Source organism: Chrysochloris asiatica, unplaced genomic scaffold (genome assembly GCF_000296735.1).
Source record: "Chrysochloris asiatica unplaced genomic scaffold, ChrAsi1.0 scaffold00249, whole genome shotgun sequence".
Classification (NCBI taxonomy): Eukaryota; Metazoa; Chordata; class Mammalia; order Afrosoricida; family Chrysochloridae; genus Chrysochloris; species Chrysochloris asiatica.
The window spans coordinates 3,928,919-3,946,870 of record NW_006408767.1 but is presented as its reverse complement, the minus strand read 5'-3'; the positions used below and the strand labels follow the sequence as shown (position 1 = coordinate 3,946,870).

At 49.0% G+C, this 17,952-nt stretch overlaps 2 protein-coding genes across 3 annotated transcripts; one reads left to right on the top strand and one right to left on the bottom strand.

Moving 5' to 3' along the window:
* Nucleotides 1-7,302: 7,302 nt before the first annotated feature.
* On the top strand, nt 7,303-11,619 carry ASIC3 (acid-sensing (proton-gated) ion channel 3). The gene is made up of 12 exons (XM_006873707.1): nt 7,303-7,467; nt 8,097-8,639; nt 9,269-9,419; nt 9,634-9,761; nt 9,922-10,123; nt 10,214-10,270; nt 10,341-10,488; nt 10,737-10,828; nt 10,914-10,993; nt 11,082-11,153; nt 11,364-11,422; nt 11,541-11,619. The coding sequence occupies exons 1-12, from the start codon at nt 7,303-7,305 to the stop codon at nt 11,617-11,619; spliced, it is 1,776 nt and encodes a 591-aa protein (XP_006873769.1).
* A 1,054-nt stretch (nt 11,620-12,673) lies between these two features.
* CDK5 (cyclin-dependent kinase 5) lies at nt 12,674-16,382 on the bottom strand. 2 transcript variants are annotated; one of them, XM_006873690.1, is made up of 12 exons: nt 16,346-16,382; nt 15,605-15,693; nt 15,450-15,517; nt 15,249-15,309; nt 15,092-15,148; nt 14,342-14,437; nt 14,141-14,215; nt 13,873-13,969; nt 13,619-13,688; nt 13,027-13,087; nt 12,865-12,945; nt 12,674-12,760 (listed from the first exon to the last, which is right to left on the bottom strand). In XM_006873690.1, the coding sequence occupies exons 1-12, from the start codon at nt 16,380-16,382 to the stop codon at nt 12,674-12,676; spliced, it is 879 nt and encodes a 292-aa protein (XP_006873752.1). The 2 variants fall into 2 exon arrangements, with proteins under 2 accessions (XP_006873752.1, XP_006873753.1); XM_006873691.1 differs by lacking the exon at nt 14,342-14,437.
* Between the last annotated feature and the right edge of the window lie 1,570 nt (nt 16,383-17,952).

Sequence of the window (17,952 nt, the reverse complement as noted above, 5' to 3'; positions counted from 1 at the left end):
TCCTATGAAGGGTAATTTTGTGGTAGCATAGTGGTTACGATTCGGGTTGCTAATCTCATGGTTAGCAGTTAGAAACTACCAGCAGTTCCGCAGTAGAAAGAGGAGGCTTTCTGCTCCCATAAAGATTTACAGCCTCAGAAACCTTGTACAGGGTCGCTATGAGTCGGAACCGACTCCACGGCACATAACAACAACATCATCAAACTATCAAGAAATCTAACTGCACTGGACTCCTAACTGCAAGTTTAGCAGTTCAAATCCACTACCTTTCTGCTGTTGTAAAGATTTACAGCCCTGGAAACCCTAGATAGGGTTGCTATGAGTTAGAATTGGCTTGATGAAACTTGGTTTGGTACTGTTTTTTTGTAGTTGTCTTTTTTGTATCAAAAACACTGCAATTCCCTTTTGACTCAGCAGTCCTATTTCTATGAGTATCTCATACCTGCATGTATTTCTTAGGACTACTGCTAAGAAAGCACCACAAACTGAATGATAAAAACCAAAATTTATTGCCTCACAGTTCTGAAGGGGTAGAAGTCCAAATCGGAGTATAGACAATGTTGATTCCTTTGAGGAACAGTCTCTTCCAGACCTCTTCCTAGCTACTGGTAGCTCCCGACATTCCATGACTTGGAACTACACGGTCAAATGAAGTCCTTCCTCAGATTTTCTGTGTATCATCTTCTATAAAGACACCAGTTCTACAGGAATAAAACCCTACTCCCCCCCTACTCCAGTATGAGATCATGTTAACCTGATACCTTCAGAGACCTTACTTCCAAACAAGGTCATGTTCACAGGTACAAAAGCTGTAATTTCAGCCTATCTGTTTTAGGAACACAATCTAATCCTAACAGTCTGCCCTCTGGTCCCCCAAAATTTATGTTCTTCTCATGTGTACAAATACATTCACCCCATCCCAGCATCCCAAAAAAATCTTATCCCATTCCGGTATTAATTCTAAATTTAAATTTTCATGTTCTAATCTCAGTCAGATTTGGGTGAGGTTCTGGGTATGGTCCATATGAGACAAAATCTCTCCTCTTCTGCAGATCTATGAAACCCAGAATGCAAGTTATATGCTTCCACAGTACAACAGTGGTACAGGTATAGAACAGACATTCCCATTCCAAAAGGGAAATAACTGCAGGGAGGGAGGGATAGGTGGGGTGGTACAAGGTCTATGGGTCTAAAGCAAATATAGAACCCAGCAGGGAATTTTCATTAGATTTCAAGGCTTGAAAATAATCCTCTGTTCTCTGAGCCCACCTGGGCACAGGCCCTAACCCCAGTGTTCTGGGCAGCAGCCCAACCTCCTGGAATTAAGGAGGTGGTTGCCATACTCCCAGACCCGTGCTGGCCTCTGAACTGCTCTCCGAATGGAGCCTCCTTTCCCTTTCTTGGAGGACAAGAGATGTTCCCAACCAAGCAATTTCACCAGCCTATTTCCTGCCTGTAGAATTCCAGGAACTGGATAGCTTTGCTTCATTTCATTCTGTCTCTGTTCCCTTCAAGCTAATAGTGTTTCTGCTGAGATGGTTGATTGGATCCATCAATCACATGCTTAATCTCTTAGCAAATTGTTGTACAGCCACACCCTTGCTTTCTCTCCAGACCACATTTTCTCAACTTTTACACTACTGATAAGCAGAAATTCCTCCAAAGTTTGGAGTTCTAGCCCCTTTTCACAGTTTATTTCTAAACTTACTCCTTTCCACTCACATTTTCCTATAAGCAGCAAGGAGACATCAGCTTGCACCTTCAACATTTTGCTTAGAAATCTCTTGGGCTAAACATTTAAGTTTACCATTTACAAGTTTTACTTCTCAGAAAACATTGAAACACAGCCAAGTTTTTGTCAGTTTATGACTAAGATCACTTTTCCTCCAGTGTCCAATAACAACTTCATTTCTTTTTAAGACTTCACCATAAGCATACTTTGCAGCCACACCTGTAGCAACATTCTGTTCACGAGGCAAGGAACTTTGTGGCTCTCCTCACGTCTCTCTGAGGCCTCACAAAAATCACCTTTAACCTCCATAATTCCACAAACAGTCTCTTCAAAGCAATGAAGGTTTTACTATCAATTGCTTCAAAACTTTTCAGTCTTCACTCATAATCCAATTCCAAAGTCACTTGCATGCTTTTCGGTACAGGCAGCCCCCAGGTTATAAATGTCTGACTTACATACAGCTGATAGTTATGAATCAACCCCCAGGAAACCTAGTCCATCAAAAACTTGAGGGACATTCATAATAATACATAGGCGCTACTTCATGATGCACATCAAAGCATGACTATTACCTGTATTATTAGGTCAAAATGTTGTATTACTATGTTTTAGTGTATAAGGTCAGTGGTTCAAACTCATCAGCCGCTACTTGGAAACCCTATACAGGGTCACTATGGGTCAGAAACAATTTGATGGCACTCAACAACAGCGCAAGACAAACATTTGACTTAACTGACATTATGTATGAATCGTACCTAACTTTTCCAGCTTAATGTACAAATTTGACTGAAAGACTTAAGAACGGAACTTGTTCATAATTCAGGGACTGCCTGGATACAATAGTATTCCTCTGTATTTGTTTCCTGGGGCCACCATAATAAAATACCACAAACTATGTGACTTACAAGGAACACGGTGGCCCCATACAATAAACACTGGACTGAGAATTTTTTAGCATGGAAAACTTTTCTTGACATTTTACAATAGTGGTCTCCCATATTTGTCCTTTTGTGATTGACTGATTTCACTCACCATAATGTCTTCCAGGTCCATCCATATTAGGTGTTTCGCAGTTTCATCATTATCCTTCTCCTTACGTTGTGTAGTATTCTATTGTATGTGTATACCAAAGTTTAAGAATTCTTCTGTCGATGGACATTTAGGCTGTCTTCGCCTTTTGCTATTGTGAATAATGCTGTAATGAACATGATGTGCGCATATCTATTCATGTTATGGCTCTTATTTCTTGAGGATATATATACCAAATAGATTGCTGGGTCATATGGTATTTCTACTTCCACCTTTTTGGGGATGCACCATGCTTTTTTCCTCAGTGGTTGCACCATTTTACAGTCCCACCAGCAGTGTGGGAGAGTCCCAGACTTTCCAAACCCTCACCAGTATTTGTTGTTTTCTGGGGTTTTTTAAACTTTGCTATTAATGTTGCGATAAGATACTATCTCAATACTGTTTTGAACAACAATGGAGTTATGGTCTCCTGGTGTGATACTGTGGGTTAATGCACCAGACTGCAAAGCCATTTGAACTAAAAGGTTGGTGGTTCAAGCTCACCAGCTGCACCTTGGAAACCCTATACATGGTCCCTATGGGCCAGAATCGACTCAACGGCACGTCACAACAACAACAAATGGAGTCATGGTGTTGGAGGAGAATATTGAAAGTGCCATGGGCTGCCAAAGGAACCAACAGATCCCTGTTGGAAGATGTGCAGCGAGAGTGCTCCTTGGAGGCCAGGATGGCCAAGCTTCGTCTCTCATACTTAGTACATATTGTTAGGAGGGACCAGTTGCTGGAGAAGAATATCATGTTTGGTAAGGTAGAGGGTCAGAGAAAAAAAGGAAGACCCCCAACGAGATGAACTGGCCAAGTAGCAGCATCAGTGGACTCAAGCGTGGCAACAATAGTGAGGTTGGCCCAGGATCAGGCAGTGTTTTGTTCTGCTGTGCATAAGGTCGCTATGGGTCAGTACCGACTCAACACCTAACAACAACAACAATGGAGTTCTGGTGTGACATTATAAGATAAGCACTGGACTTCAAGGTCAGTCTGAACTGTAAAATCAGCAGTTCAAAGTCATCAGCTGCTCCTTGGAAACCCTATACAGGCTCACTATGAATCTGAAGTGACTCCATGACACATAACAACAATAATGGTTAATGATCATGAGCATTTCTTCAGATGTTTGTTAGCAGCCTGAGTGTCTTCTTTGGTGAAGTGTCTATTCATGCCCTCTGGTCACACTGAGACTATTGTGTGAGATATAGGTCTTGTTTCATGCTGCAAATGGATTTCCAGTTTTGCCAGCACTGTTTGTTGAAGAGAGTATCTCGTCCCTATTTAATGTGTTTTGACCTTTTGTCAAAGATCAACTGAATTTTGTTTTTGTTAAGTGCCATGGAGTCGGTTCTGACTCATAGCAACCCTATGTAGAGCTTCTGAGAAACAAATGGTGCTTCGAAGTCTAGTGCTGACCCTACATGCCACACCACAAATCCCAACTGAGTGTAGGTAGATGGATTTACTGCTAGGTTCTCAATTCTTTTCCACTGATCTATATGTACCAGGCTGTTTTGAGATTGGGGAGTAAGAGGCCTTTCTACTTTAGAACAGGTATTTGCTGCTGCATAGTTCTGGAAGCTAGAAGTTTAGATTAGGGTATCACCCATGTTGATCCTTTCTGAGACTTTGAAGGAGAATCTATGCTATGACACTTCCTGCTTTTGGTAGCTCCAAGTATTACTTGACCTGCAGCTATGGCATTACACAGCATCCTTCTGTCTGTCTGTCTATCTGTGTATCAGCTCCACTTTTTATAAGAACACCATTTGTACAGGATTAGGATACACTCTATTATTCCAGTATGACCTCATATTAACTGATAATATTTTCAAATACCCTATTTCTTTCTAAGCAAGGTCATGTTCACAGACACCAGGAGTTAGATTTTTAGAGGACACAGTCCATAACACTGCACAAGCATTGTTTGTAATAGACTAGAAGTCCTCAGTGTTCATCAGTAGGAGGAATGGTTAACTATGATGCGTACACATGACAGAATGGTGTCATAGGGTTCTCCAGAGAACCAGTGAGATAAAGAGGTAGACAGAGATTAATTTACTTTAGGGACTGGCTCACACAATCTGGGGACTTGTAAATACAAAATCTGTAGGTCAGGTGGCAGGTTGGAGACTCCTGCCTTTAGGTCCCAAGATCCATAGGTCAGTCGATAGAAAAAGAGAAGAGAGAGAGTGTGTGTATGTGTTCTTCAAAGTATTTTATAGTCTAGGGACTAACCACACCCTAAGGAAACTCCTCTTTCAATAGACTGATTGGTCACATTAAAGTATGAAGAGTCTTTACATTAGATTCCATTGTGGAGTAGCAGTAACTGGTCTAGTGTGTGGCCAAACCACTAGAAGTCATAGTCCAGCCATGTTAATACATTAAATTAATTATCACAAATGGTATTCGGCCATTTTTTTTAAAAAAAGAAGTTCTTGTAATGTCACAGTCTCTGGAGTATATCATTAGTGAAAGAATAAGACATAAAATACTGTGGCTTCGTGTACAATGTGCTACCCTTTAGGGTTGGGAAGAGCTCTGCCCACCCAAGGGGCTCAACACACCTGAGTCAATGAAATTAGGGGTCTCAGGGCTTCTCTATTTTCCCTCTTTTAAAGTTAGTTTTATTTATTTGAACATAGGTTTACATGGTTCAAAAATCAAAGCAGCATGAAAGAACAGTGAAGCCTCATTCTCACCCTTGCCCTATGTTTTCCTGGCCCTCCAAATTCCCAGAGATAACTCATTTCCTATGTTTCTGCCCAGCATTTCCTTATATAATCACAAGCAAATATTCTTACATTTTCTCCCCTTTCTAAACCCAAGAAGTAGCACACTGTACACATAATTCCATGTCTTTTTAGGAAAGGCAGCTTCAGTTATTGGGTGCCCATATGACCTGGGAGGGGCATGTCAGATTCCCCACCCTCTCCTTACCATCTTTTGATCCAGAAGGCATCCCTGATCAGGGAAGGTGGGGCTGACTCCACTGGGAAAGAAGGTCATTCAAGAAATAAGCCATGGAAACCCATTGACCTTGAGATGAGAGACAAGTCTGGCTGGTCTGAAGTTTAGAGAGTTGTGTGAATTCCTGAGCATGTGGGCACTGGCCTAGCCCTTGGGAGCTAGGGTTGAGAGTGAAGGGATCAGCTGATCTTAAGTGCAAGGAGGTAGGTGTGTGTGAACTCCCAAACTTGCAGCTAGTACCCATTTGATCAGACTTGGATGGCTAGGGCTGAGCTGACAAGAACCCAACCAGATGAAAATAAAAGATGGTTGCTACTGTGAGCAAGTGTAAATTACTACAATTTGATGAACTGGACTTTTGCTTATGGATGCAGTTGCTAAAAATTCCAACTAGAATGGAAGATTCTTCAGATCAATTAACATGCTTGTCTCCTCAGTGTACTGAGTTCATTGTTGTTTTTAAGTGCTATCAAGTCACTTCTGACTCGTAATGACCCTGACAGGGTTTCTGAGGAGCAGCTGGTGGATTTGAACTGCTGACCTTGTAGTTCACAGTCCAGTGCTGATCCTATAGCCCCACACCAGAAGTCCACTGGGTTGATGATGTTGTTGTTAAGTGCTGTCAAGTCGATTCAGACCCATAACGACCCTATATAGGGTTTCTGAGGAGCAGCTGGTGAGCTTGAACCACTGACCTTGCAGTTCAAACGGCTTTGCAGTCTGGTGCATTAACCCACAGCACCACAACAGGATGGGTAGTTTAGAAATCGGCTATCAAAAATGGGGGGGGGGGGCTATAAAGGCATGAAGTAGCTGGCTTATAAGCTTTTATGAGTGTGATTAGTTTCAGAGTGAGAGGCATAAGGTAGAATCCCTACAGGATAGTTTTCCTCTTTTCCAGATACGTCTGGTAAAAGTGGGTAGGGGATGATGCTGATAGGAATTCTATGATTCAATTGTGAATAATTGTTAGCAGGATTGTGATTGTCACAACTGTAATCGTAGAAGATGTGTAGCTGAAAAGGAGGAGTAATTAATCTTCCATTTTTGGAACAGATGATCCCAGGATTATTAAGAATGAAGCGCATGAGTGGAGTGTGAGATCCCTACCTAGAAAAGTAGCAAGAGCAGAGACGATGGGTGGCAGAGGTGATGATGTCGAGAGAAAGCAGCTGTAGGCTCTAGGCCCATGGACTGAGTAACACTGTGTGTGTCTGCGGGCAGGAGGCTGTCTGGCAGAATGTGCCCTTTGGACATTTAAATGAATATCTATTTTTTTGTTTGTATGTGTGCATCAAATATTTTTGCTTTGTTCATTTGTGAAATATAAATTGTAAATAAGGAGCCACAGGGAGGAAGCAGGATAACTGTTGTTGCAAGGAAGGGATTATAATCATTGAGATGAAACAAAGTACATGAGTTGTTGAATGTAAAGCTGATGATGTTGTCTGTAAGTCTTCACTCAATTCACAATAAAAAGTAAAAAAAAAAAAAAGAAAAAAGAAAAACAGGCCGATGACATGGAACCAGAAGAGGCCCCTGACTACCCAGGGCCTTCTGGAATCTGGGGGGAATGGGGGACACAGAAAGAGAAGACTAGATGCTGTTGCCAACTTCCCACCATTCTACATGGTGGTGTAGAGCCAGCCCCACCCTTGGTGAAAGAACAAGTGATCTTGGGTGAGGTGAGTGGGGAGGGGGAGAAGGGTAGAGGAAGACTGGACCTGGGTCAGGGACTGGTCCTCAGATCTCACACAGGGGCTGCCACTGGGGGCTTAGATAGCCTGAAAGTGCCCCCACCTCAATTTACCTCTGGGCTTATCTCAAGCCCTCCCCATTGTTGCGGTTTCCTCCTGGCGCCTCTGGTCTCCAGCAACACAGCCCCCTTACACTGCACTAATGGCTCAGCCTGGGGCCCCAGGGACCTCCCCCTCCAGACTGCTCTGCCCCTGACCCCCCCCTCACTGCTGAAACCCAATCCTCTGCAGCAGTTCCAGTAGCACCGCCTTGGCAGAGCAGCCCCTGCTTCCCATAGTTGGCTGTGCTGCAGAGCCCCGATCCAGCACTGAGTATTTAGAAGCCACAGCACGCTCCTGGAGAAGTGCAGCCGGACCATCCAGGTCGCCTCGTCCACACCACCAGGCCAGTTCTTCTCACCTCTTAGTCTTGTCTGCTCTCCTCCAACCCTCTTCTCCCCTTGTCTAACCTGCAGTGACCCCTACCCTACCTGGCCACCTAACCCCTGCCTCAGCCCTCCTAGCCCTGAGACTGACTCTGTCTCACTCTTCTCAGCCCTCTCTGGGTCTCACTCTAGCCCACAGCTAGGAAGCTCACCTCAGGGCCAGAAATGGCCCCTCGGCCGGCCTCAGACATACGAGTATTTGCCAGCAGCTGCACACTGCATGGCCTTGGCCACGTCTTTGGTCCTGGGGGCCTGACCCTACGCCGGGGACTGTGGGCTGCAGCTGTGCTCCTGTCGTTGGCTACTTTCCTCTACCAGGTGGCTGAGAGGGTGCGCTACTATGGGGAGTACCATCACGAGACCGCTCTGGATGAGCGGGAAAGCCACCAGCTCACCTTCCCCGCAGTCACCTTGTGCAACATCAACCCGCTGCGCCGCTCAAGCCTCACACCCAACGACCTTCACTGGGCCGGGCCTTCGCTGCTGGGCCTGGACCCTGCTGAACATGCTGCCTTCCTTCGTGCCCTGGGCCAGCCTCCTGCCCCGCCTGGCTTCATGCCTAGTCCTACCTTTGACATGGCACAGTTCTATGCCCGAGCTGGGCACTCCCTGGATGACATGCTGCTGGACTGCCACTACCGTGGTCAGCCTTGCGGGCCACAGAACTTCACTGCGGTGAGCTGAAGACCCCTGCTTCGGCATCCCCAAAAGTCAGGAACCTTCAGCATGCTCAGCTCAGGGATCCCTTTCTTACTGGCCAGGCCAATCTCTCCCCAACCCACCCATGCCTTTCTGTTCATCCCTGAAAGCTGTCCTCCTTGGGAGTCTGCCTGTTACCCAGTGAACTGCACTTTATAAGCCCACGCCTCCCAGCACCAGACACTGATCCAGGCTGGTGCTGGGCCCGGGGGCCGACATGTCAAGGCCCTGCTCCTGAGGGAGGGCTTTCTGGAGTAACTGTTCTGAAAAAGGCCCCTCTCTCTGCCAGGGGCAGTGAGGCCAACTGGGACCCACTTCCTCTTAGTCCAAACCCCAGCCCAAGAACCAATTGCCCTGAAGGCTGTGCCAGTGTTAGGGTGGAGATGGAGGAGCCTGGGGTTGGAGGAGGGGCTGGAATGATGGAAGCCCATGAGAATCCCACTCCATGTGCCTTTATGAGGGTGGGGCTAGGGGATAGAAATGTGGGCTTTGGTATTCAAAGAAGAGATTGAAGAGAGAATGGAGATGGGAAAGGCTCCCAGTTCATGGGTTTATGTGGATGTCTCACCCCTGGTGCAACCTGGCACCCACGTGTCCACCAGCAGATCTTCACTCGCATGGGTCAGTGCTACACCTTTAATTCTGGTGCCAACGGGGCTGAACTTCTCACCACTCCGAAGGGCGGGATGGGCAACGGGCTGGAGGTCATGCTGGATGTGCAGCAGGATGAGTATCTGCCTGTGTGGAGGGACAAGGGTAGGGGCAGATGCATGAGGGAAGGGGGTAACACAGAAGGGGACAAGGGCTCGGGGAAGGAGATGAGGGAAGAGGTGTCCAGGAAGGTCACTGGAAGCATGGTCCTTCTCTGTGAGAAGGGGACAGGAGTGGTTTACAAAGGTCTGGGGAGAGAAGTTTCAGCAGCAGGTCTTGCCTGGTTGGGGCCTCCAGCCTCAGAGGTGCCTTCCTGCAGAGGAGACCCCGTTTGAGGTGGGGGTCCGAGTGCAGATCCACAGCCAGGATGAGCCTCCGGTCATTGATCAGCTGGGCTTTGGAGCTGCCCCTGGCTACCAGACCTTTGTGTCGTGCCAGCAGCAGCAAGTATCCTCACCTGTCCCTCCAGCACCTTCCAAGGATCCAGCCCAACCCCTTTTCTTCAGCTCCATCCCTCAGGGGCCTCTATTCCACAAGAAACCTTTCACAGTTATACCTGGGAGCCTTTACTTCTTCTAGACCGTTCCTTAACCCTACCTATCATCAGTTAAGCTTCCTGCCACCGCCCTGGGGTGACTGTGGCTCTGTAATTCTGGACCCAGATTTAGAGCTGGAACCCTCTGGTCAACTGGATTCACCTAATCCTAGCCCAGGCCCTAAATCTCCCTATAGCATAATGGGCTGTCGCCTAGCCTGCGAAACCCGTTACCTGGCTCGGAAGTGCGGCTGTAGAATGATGCATATGCCTGGTAAGGGGCTGGGCCTGGATCTGTGTCTAGGGAGCCAGGGAGCGCTTGGGCCACTCCTGAAACACTCTTTTCTCCGGCTCTCCTTCCTAGGCAGTGCGCCAGTATGCAGCCCCCAGCAGTACAAAGACTGTGCCAACCCAGCCCTAGGTAAGGGCACCCTTCCTTCGCCTCCCTGTCCTACTCCACTCAGCCCTGAGCTGGCACATTTCGTCACCAGACGTCATGCTGCGGAAGGATGCGTGCACTTGCCCCAACCCTTGCGCCAGCACGCGCTACGCCAAGGAGCTCTCCATGGTGCGGATCCCCAGCCGCGCCGCCGCCCGCTACCTGGCTCGAAAACACAACCGCAGCGAGGCGTATATCGCGTGAGCAGGGGAGGGGCACTGCAGACGTGGGCAGGCTGGAGCGCGGTGTGCACCTCTGGCTCAAGCAGCCTCCACACGCAGAGCGGACTTTGGAACTTTGGGCAAAATGCTCACCCTTGTGTCTTTTTGAAAATGAGGGTAGCAACACCCCGGTCCCAGAAGGCCAGGGCCCAAGAACCTGCATGTCTCCTCCTAGCAGCTGGCCCAGCAGGTGATCAGTGAGCATTACTGGCCATCCTTTCCTCTAGGGAGAACATGCTGGTGCTGGACATCTTCTTTGAAGCCCTCAATTATGAGGCAGTGGAGCAGAAGAAGGCCTATCAGATGTCAGAGCTGCTTGGTGTGTGTGCAGGCAGGCTATCAGTCAGGTCTGGGGAGGTGTGGGCAGCAGGTGCAGTGAGGGGACCACCACTCTGTCTCTGCAGGTGACATTGGGGGCCAGATGGGGCTGTTTATTGGGGCCAGCCTACTCACCATCCTTGAGATCCTGGACTACCTCTTTGAGGTGGGTCAGGGCTCCCATGGGGGGCAGGAGGCACACTAGGCTCCAGGGAAGAGGTACAATGGCCACTTCCCCACCTGCTTGCTCCCAGGTGTTCCAAGACCGGGTCCTGGGATATTTCTGGAACCGCAGGCGCTCTCAGAGGCACTCCAGCACCAATCTGGTAGCAACCTCTTCCCCTTCCACTCATCTGTACCCCCATGCTTCTCCCAATGTGGTGCTCGGCCCTTCCCTAACTCCTTTTGCTAACAACCTAGAAGCCATCCCTCTCCAGCTGAAACATCTGTCCAGCTGGGAAGGTTGTGCAGTGAATGTGGCAGGTAGCTCAGAGGGAGAACTCCCTTCTACTTCTGACCCTCTCCTCCTCCCACAGCTGCAAGAAGGGCTGGGCGGTCCTCAAACTCATGTTTCTCACCTCAGCCTGGGCCCCAGGTAACACAAATGGCTCCTGAAGCCAACAGAGGAAGGGCAGGTGCAGTCAGGGAGGGCCAGGGTAGGAGCAGAACAGCAGTGTGATGGCCTCTTACCCCACTGGTCTATCTCTCACCAGGCCTTCCACTCCTCCCTGTGCTGTCACCAAGACCATCTCTGCCTCCCACCGCACCTGCTACCTGGTCACAAGGCTCTAGGCTGGTATCTGTCTTCAGGACTCTGACACACCCAGCGTGCACATGTGCTTTGTCATCTTTACCCCAAATAAAGTGCTAATGCCCTCTTTTCACTGCCCCTCTGACTGGGTAGACTTGTCAGGCCAAAGCCAGCCCTGCTTGGTCAGCCAGCCCTAGCCTGTCATAATGTCTGGAAAGTGGGGCTGGGCCATAATTAAACACCAAAGATCTCATAGAGATTACACAGTAAAAGTATCAGCCACTTGCCCCACGTGACTGTTTGTCAGACTAACATCTCAGAGAATAGAGGACAGCTATTCTTAAAGTCAAGGCACAGGAGGGTAGGGCATTTGGGTCAATTGAGCCAGGTAGTCCTATTGAGAAGACACTGGGCAGTTGAGACCAGACGTGCAAAAAAGCTCAGAAACAAGTGGGCAGAGAGAAGAAAAGGGCTGGCTGTTCTACTTCCAAGAACATAGCTGTTGGAAAACGGGCAAATAAGGGAGCAAAGGAGAAGTGGGCCTGATCTAACAGAGTCTGCAGGCCTAGTATGGGTGGGGATGCAGACAGGAGGGTCATTAGGGTATAGGTAGGGTATGGAGACCTCTTTCTCCCCATTCTAGCAGAGTCCTAGCCCCACTCTAAGTCACCCACCAGCCAAGAGCCCCTGGAGAAGGCTCAATCCCTGCTGGTGGAGCGGGAGTGTCAAGTGCCTTAGCCACAATGGTGCCGGCCTTAGTCTCCAGGTCGACCTTAGACCATTTAGAGGAAAGAAGCAAGAAATGAACAGCTGAGTTGTTTGTGAGCTGGAAACAGAGTTGCAGAGATCTCCCGCACCCCCAGTTAAGCCCACCTCTCCTTCCAAACCAGTCAACTAGCACATTAACCAGACTGTGGGAAAGGAGCCAATTTATGAAATTAAATAAAGTCCATGGAGGGAGTAAAGAATCCAGGCAGGGTGCCTCCACCCTTGCTGGGCCCAGCACAGCTGGAGCCCCAGCGCATTGTGACCCCTCCCTTCCCTGGAGGGGTGTAAATAGGTCAGGCCCCAGCCTGGCATCAGGGGTCTTGGAGCCTAGGGTGGGCAGAAGTCGGAGAAGTAGGGATGCTGCAGAGCTTCTTCTGCTGAGATGCGCTGGACAGGGTTACACTTGAGGAGGTTCTGAAGAGAGAGAAGGATGGCAGGCATTAACTCCCAGAGTCTGCCTACTCCCAGCCCTCCAACAAATGCTCTAACCAATTCTACCCTTGGCTCCTGACCCTTACTTGCAGCAGGTCCCTTCCTGTGGCATTGAGCTTTGGCACGACATTCACCAGGGACGTGGTGGCCGGGTACATAGGGTAGGGCTGTGGAGGATCAGGGAGTCAGGCCCAAGGCTCTTGGGATTGGAGGCTGCCACCTCTATCCACCACTCCAGACCCTTATACCTTATAATCTGGCAGCTTGGTCATGGCAGGCCACTGCTCCTCGGTGGGCGTCCCGAGCAGCGTGTCCACATGGTCAAGGATTACTCAGCTGGAAAGGGTTGTGTCTGCTCTTCAGGAATAGCAGTAGTGACTTCCCTCCCAGAAAGGGCTCCTCACATTCACCCCCACTCTGTCCTGGCCCAGGGCAAGAGCAGGCCTCAGTGTGTGTGCCCTTCACAATCAGCCCCCTGTACGGTGTTTACGATAGGTCAGGCACTTTACAAAGGTTAACTAATTTCACCTAAATCCTGTCGTTTGTACCCTAGTGAGCCAGTTACTCTTCCCCTACTACCACAAAAAGCCCCTTTGGACCTTCATGCTCGGGATTCAGCTCTCATCTGGAAGTGTATCTTCTTGGCTTCTTCGTGAAGGGTGCCTCCTAGTCCCCTGCTGCCTGGGGGCAATCTGGAGGCTCCACCACCTGCTTCCTACCCTCATGCATGGGAGAAGCCTGACACCCAGCATCCAGGCCGCGCCCCTCAGCCCCTGTACTCAGAGCCCATGGGGTGAGTCCACTTCTAGAGGCTCAAAGAGAAGGGCACTGGCAGGATATCTGAAGATCCTCTTCAGCTGGTCATCTACATCATTGCCAGGGAAGAGAGGCCGCCCAGCATTGGCCAACTCTGGGGAAGAGAGCAGGGGATGAGGACCAGTGACATATGAAGAAGTCCTCATTACACTGGCACCTTTTGCACCTTCCTCCCCACCTCCAACCATCCCGCTCCCTTCCCCAGAGGGGATCCTTCAGACTCTATTTGTCAACCTAAGTTGAAAAGATAGTGCCTCTTCAGGACTCCAGAATGTCACCTGCAAAGATGCAGCCGGCTGACCACATGTCGATGGACGTGGAGTACAGCTTGGCTCCAAAGAGGACATCCGGTGGGCGGTACCAGAGTGTAACCACCTAGAGAAGACCCCACCCATAGGGACCCCTGACTTAGAGGGCTGTGGAGGAAGTTGGAAGAGGAGGTGGCTCAGAGAAGAGAGAAAAGTCATGTTTTGGGTCCTGGTACAGGGACTGAGAGATCTCACTGGAGATTCTCTCCCTCACCCCACCCCCATCGATGCAGCTCACCTCAGCTGAATAACAGCGAACAGGAATTCCAAAAGCTCGAGCCAATCCAAAATCAGCCAATTTCAACTCCCCATTCTGAAGGGAGATAAGAAAAGGCTATGGAAGAGGGCTTCTGGATAATCTCAGGATAGGCTTTAGCCTGCCCCTCTTGCCCACCACCCCCCTTGCCTCCAGCCTCCTGCCCTCTCCCCTGAGAAGTACCCTATTTATGAGCAGGTTCTGGGGCTTCAGGTCCCTGTGTAGCACATTTCGGCTGTGACAGAATCCCAGGCCTTTTAGCAGCTGGAAAAGGAATGACTGGGGAGAAGGAAAGTCACATCCTGATAGGAAGCTTTGCCCAACAACAGATCACATGCCAATTTCCACCCTCCTCTGCTTTGCCTCTAGTCTACCCTACACTTCCTTGTCTATCTAATTTACACCCATGCACGTGCAACATCATTCATTCATCAACAAGGACCTACTTTGTACTATGCTGGGTATTAGGAGAACAACAATACTTTTTATGTAACTTACAGCTGAGTGGTCCTTCTCACGTCCCACCCTCACAGACCTCTCCCCTACCTGGCTTCACCAACAGAATATCTTGTGCTCTGTAATTTAGCACTGTAGAGAACTTGGTCTATGACCTAGAACAGTGCCTGGCACATAGCAAAACATTCAATAAATATTTGTCAACAGAATGAATATATCTCTTTGAACCTCAGTTTTCTCATCTCTCAAGTGTAAATAATATTTCTGACGTCAGAGTGCTACTGTGTGGGCCCAGTGAGACCAGGTGAAAATGCTGGCTAAGCCTAGGGGCTCAGAAGGGTAGGAATATGGGGTTCTTCTCTCTTATACTTCAAAGCATCCCCTGCTTAGGGCCTAGAATTGGTGGTCACAGACACTTATGCTGAACACTGATCGCAGCCCTAGACATAATGAACTCCCAGGGCAACACCCCCTCACCTTCACAATTTCAGGGTCCAGATCACCATTGCAGCTATCAAAATACTTCTTCAGGTCCTGAAAGAAGGATAGGGTGAAGGAGCGGGACCGAATCTCAGTCTCAATTTGTGCCCTTATACTCCCTCCCAAGCTACTGTCCTCAAAATTCCCACTTCACCTGGTCACAGAACTCAAAAACCAAAGTCAGCTTCTTGTCACTATGCAAGACATCATGAAGCCTGGGGAGAAGGAAGAACTCAGCTAGCCAGATGTGCTAGGTTAGGCCTAATATTCCAATAACAGCCCAACCCAACTCTAAAACCCCACCCTCCTCCAACAACCACACAGACAAGAAAAAAAACCCTTCCTGTTTACACACCTGACAATGTTCTTGTGTTTTAGCTCTTTGAGTAGGCAGATTTCCCGAAGGGCAGAACTTGGTACTCCCTACATGGGAGAGAGTCAGGGCTTGAGTCAGATCCCATCCAGCCCAGGCTGTCACCCTCCTCCCTGGCCCTAGTATCCCAGTCCTACCTCATCATCATCATCCAGCCTCACCCGTTTCAGAGCCACGATCTCATGAGTCTCTCGGTTTTTGGCCTTGAACACTGTTCCATAGGTACCTAGGACAAGGAGGTCAATGTGCAGGAAGAGATGGAGCACCCTAAGAAATCCCTCTTGAGTTGGGAGGCAGCATCTGAGTATATTATTTCTGATACCCAAAAAGAAAGGGAAGGGGTTCAGGGCTCTGACTGAAGGCTGAGTGTTGACGAGGTTTGTGAGCGAGGATGTGGCAGGTGGGGGAGGGGCAGGAAAGGTACCAGCTGAAGCTCAAGGGTTTCTGGAGAGTCTATCATTTTGCAAGGAGGAAGGTAAAGGCAGTATTTGGGGAAGGTCTGAAAATAGTGAGGAGGGGCCTGGATGAGGAATTTGGATCTTCAGAAGTACTGAGGTTGGGGGATGAAGGTGTGCACTGGGAACTGAGGTTGGGGGTTGAGGTGTGAGTCTGCCAAGTGGTGCTAAGGTAAAGGGTGAGAAACGCAGGAAATGTTGAGTAGGGAGGTCGGGTCTGGGGAAGGTTTAGGTTGGGAATTGGGAGTCTGCAGGAATTGCTAACTTTGGGAGTATTGAGGTCAGGGGGCCAGGGCTGCAGCGAGTGCTGAAGTCCGGCGTCGAGTCTGCGGGTATTGCTGACGGTAGAGAAGCCTGGACTGCAAGGAATGTAGACAAATCTGCAGAAGAATCTTTTGCAGAAACATCTCGTGGTCCCATTACCTTCCCCAATCTTCTCCAGTTTCTCGTATTTCTGCATTCCGGCAGCCGCGGGGACCCCAGCGGGCCCTCGCCTGTAAAACTCCGACCCCGGCGTTGCAGAGGAGGCGGCACCCCAGTCTCCGGCCCTGCCTCGCCCTCCTGTCTGAGTACGGGCTTCTGGATTTTGTAGTCCTAACATGGTCAGGTCTTTCTATAATGCTTTGACCCGAGAAATTAAGAACTACAAAACCCAGAAGGCTGCGCTCAGGCTTTTTTCAGCGCTTGACTCCCGGGACTTGGTCTGACCGCCTGGCAAACTTGGACTTCAAATCCCAGAAAGCATCGCGTATCCGCTTTCCGGGCTTCCTGGGCGCATCAGCGAGGTCCCGGCGTGCCCCGCTCTTGTTATTGCTTTTCTGTGGTCACAGCCTCTTTTGGAAAGTGCCGCTGGGAGACTGCACGTTCCAAAACGCAGCAGGGGTGGGGGGCGGGACGCCTCTGTTTCGGCTTTGGAGCTTGGCCTAGATTCGGGACCCAGGTGGCTTGGCTCTTACCCGGCTAAAAAGGCAAATGGTGTTTAGTTCCCAACGACCTCCTGATGGCCTCAACACTGTCCACCGTTTTCCTTTGTGCCTTGATGGCCCCAGGATTGATCTAGGAAGTGGCTCAGAGTAATGTCTTGCTGGGAAAGCGAGGCAGGCGTGTCCCACTTTAAATTGGAGTTGAACCTAGGGTTGATCCGAGACCACCCGATTACGGCCGCTGCATCGTGATGTCCGAGACAGCCAGGACTCCTGGACGAAGGCTGATTGTCTACCGTGCAACAGACAGATGGGCAAACAGGTGCTGCGATTGCAGCGGCCTGCCCTCATCCTTAAATAGTTGATTATAGATTTTCTTGCTCTGCTTTCTAATTGTCTCATGATCTCATTCTTGAGGGTTGTGAACTAGGTGAAATGGCCCCAAACAGCACCACTCATCTCTGGAACACAAGTAGATGCTAAACATTGACTCGTGTTAGGCTGAAACGTTTCCTGCACACATATGGTTGTGCTTCACCAAGTGGTCGACTAAAAAAAAGAAGTGAAAGCATACTCCTTATCTCCAAGTATTTATAATTTAGTTGGGAAACACAATAAAAAAGACCACTGCCATGGAGTCAGTTCCATGACTCGGAATCCATAGGACGGAGTAGAACTGCTCCTTAGAGTTTCTGAGGTAGTCAATATTTACAAGAGTAGCAAGGGAGTTCGATTTATTAACCTTGCGGATAGTAGCCCAATGTTTAACAACCCACGTTTTTGCCATTGAGTAGGTTCCGATTCATAGCGACCCTGTATAGGGTTTCCCAGGAATGGCCAGTGGGTTTGAACTGCCGACCTGATGGTTAGCATTTTAGTGCTTATCCTAGGGCGCTACACACACAGTCTCTAAATGGCAGTGAGCGCTATGACTAGGGTTCGAGTACATGTCTAGGTAAAGCAGACTGTAGCCATAGGAGACGCCCCAGGAATCCATTCGCGGCACCTCAGGAATGGGAGGAGTCCTGAACAAGATGCACTCTTCGGTGTTTAGATCAGAGTAACGGGCATCCAGTCTCCAACCCCAGTCTTACTGCTTCCGCACCC

What these genes read in the sequence shown, in the direction of transcription:
- ASIC3 (XM_006873707.1), top strand. Translation starts at nt 7,303, where the DNA reads ATGGAACCAGAAGAGGCCCCTGACTACCCAGGGCCTTCTGGAATCTGG. An exon ending in CGCAGCGAGGCGTATATCGC is followed by an intron (nt 10,489 to 10,736) that starts GTGAGCAGGGGA and finishes CCTTTCCTCTAG; the next exon opens with GGAGAACATGCTGGTGCTGG. An exon ending in TCCTGGACTACCTCTTTGAG is followed by an intron (nt 10,994 to 11,081) that starts GTGGGTCAGGGC and finishes GCTTGCTCCCAG; the next exon opens with GTGTTCCAAGACCGGGTCCT.
- CDK5 (XM_006873690.1), bottom strand. Translation starts at nt 16,382, where the DNA reads ATGCAGAAATACGAGAAACTGGAGAAGATTGGGGAAG. An exon ending in ACTGGAGAAGATTGGGGAAG is followed by an intron (nt 15,694 to 16,345) that starts GTAATGGGACCA and finishes TCCTTGTCCTAG; the next exon opens with GTACCTATGGAACAGTGTTC. An exon ending in CAGGAAGGGACCTGCTGCAA is followed by an intron (nt 12,761 to 12,864) that starts GTAAGGGTCAGG and finishes CTCTCTCTTCAG; the next exon opens with AACCTCCTCAAGTGTAACCC.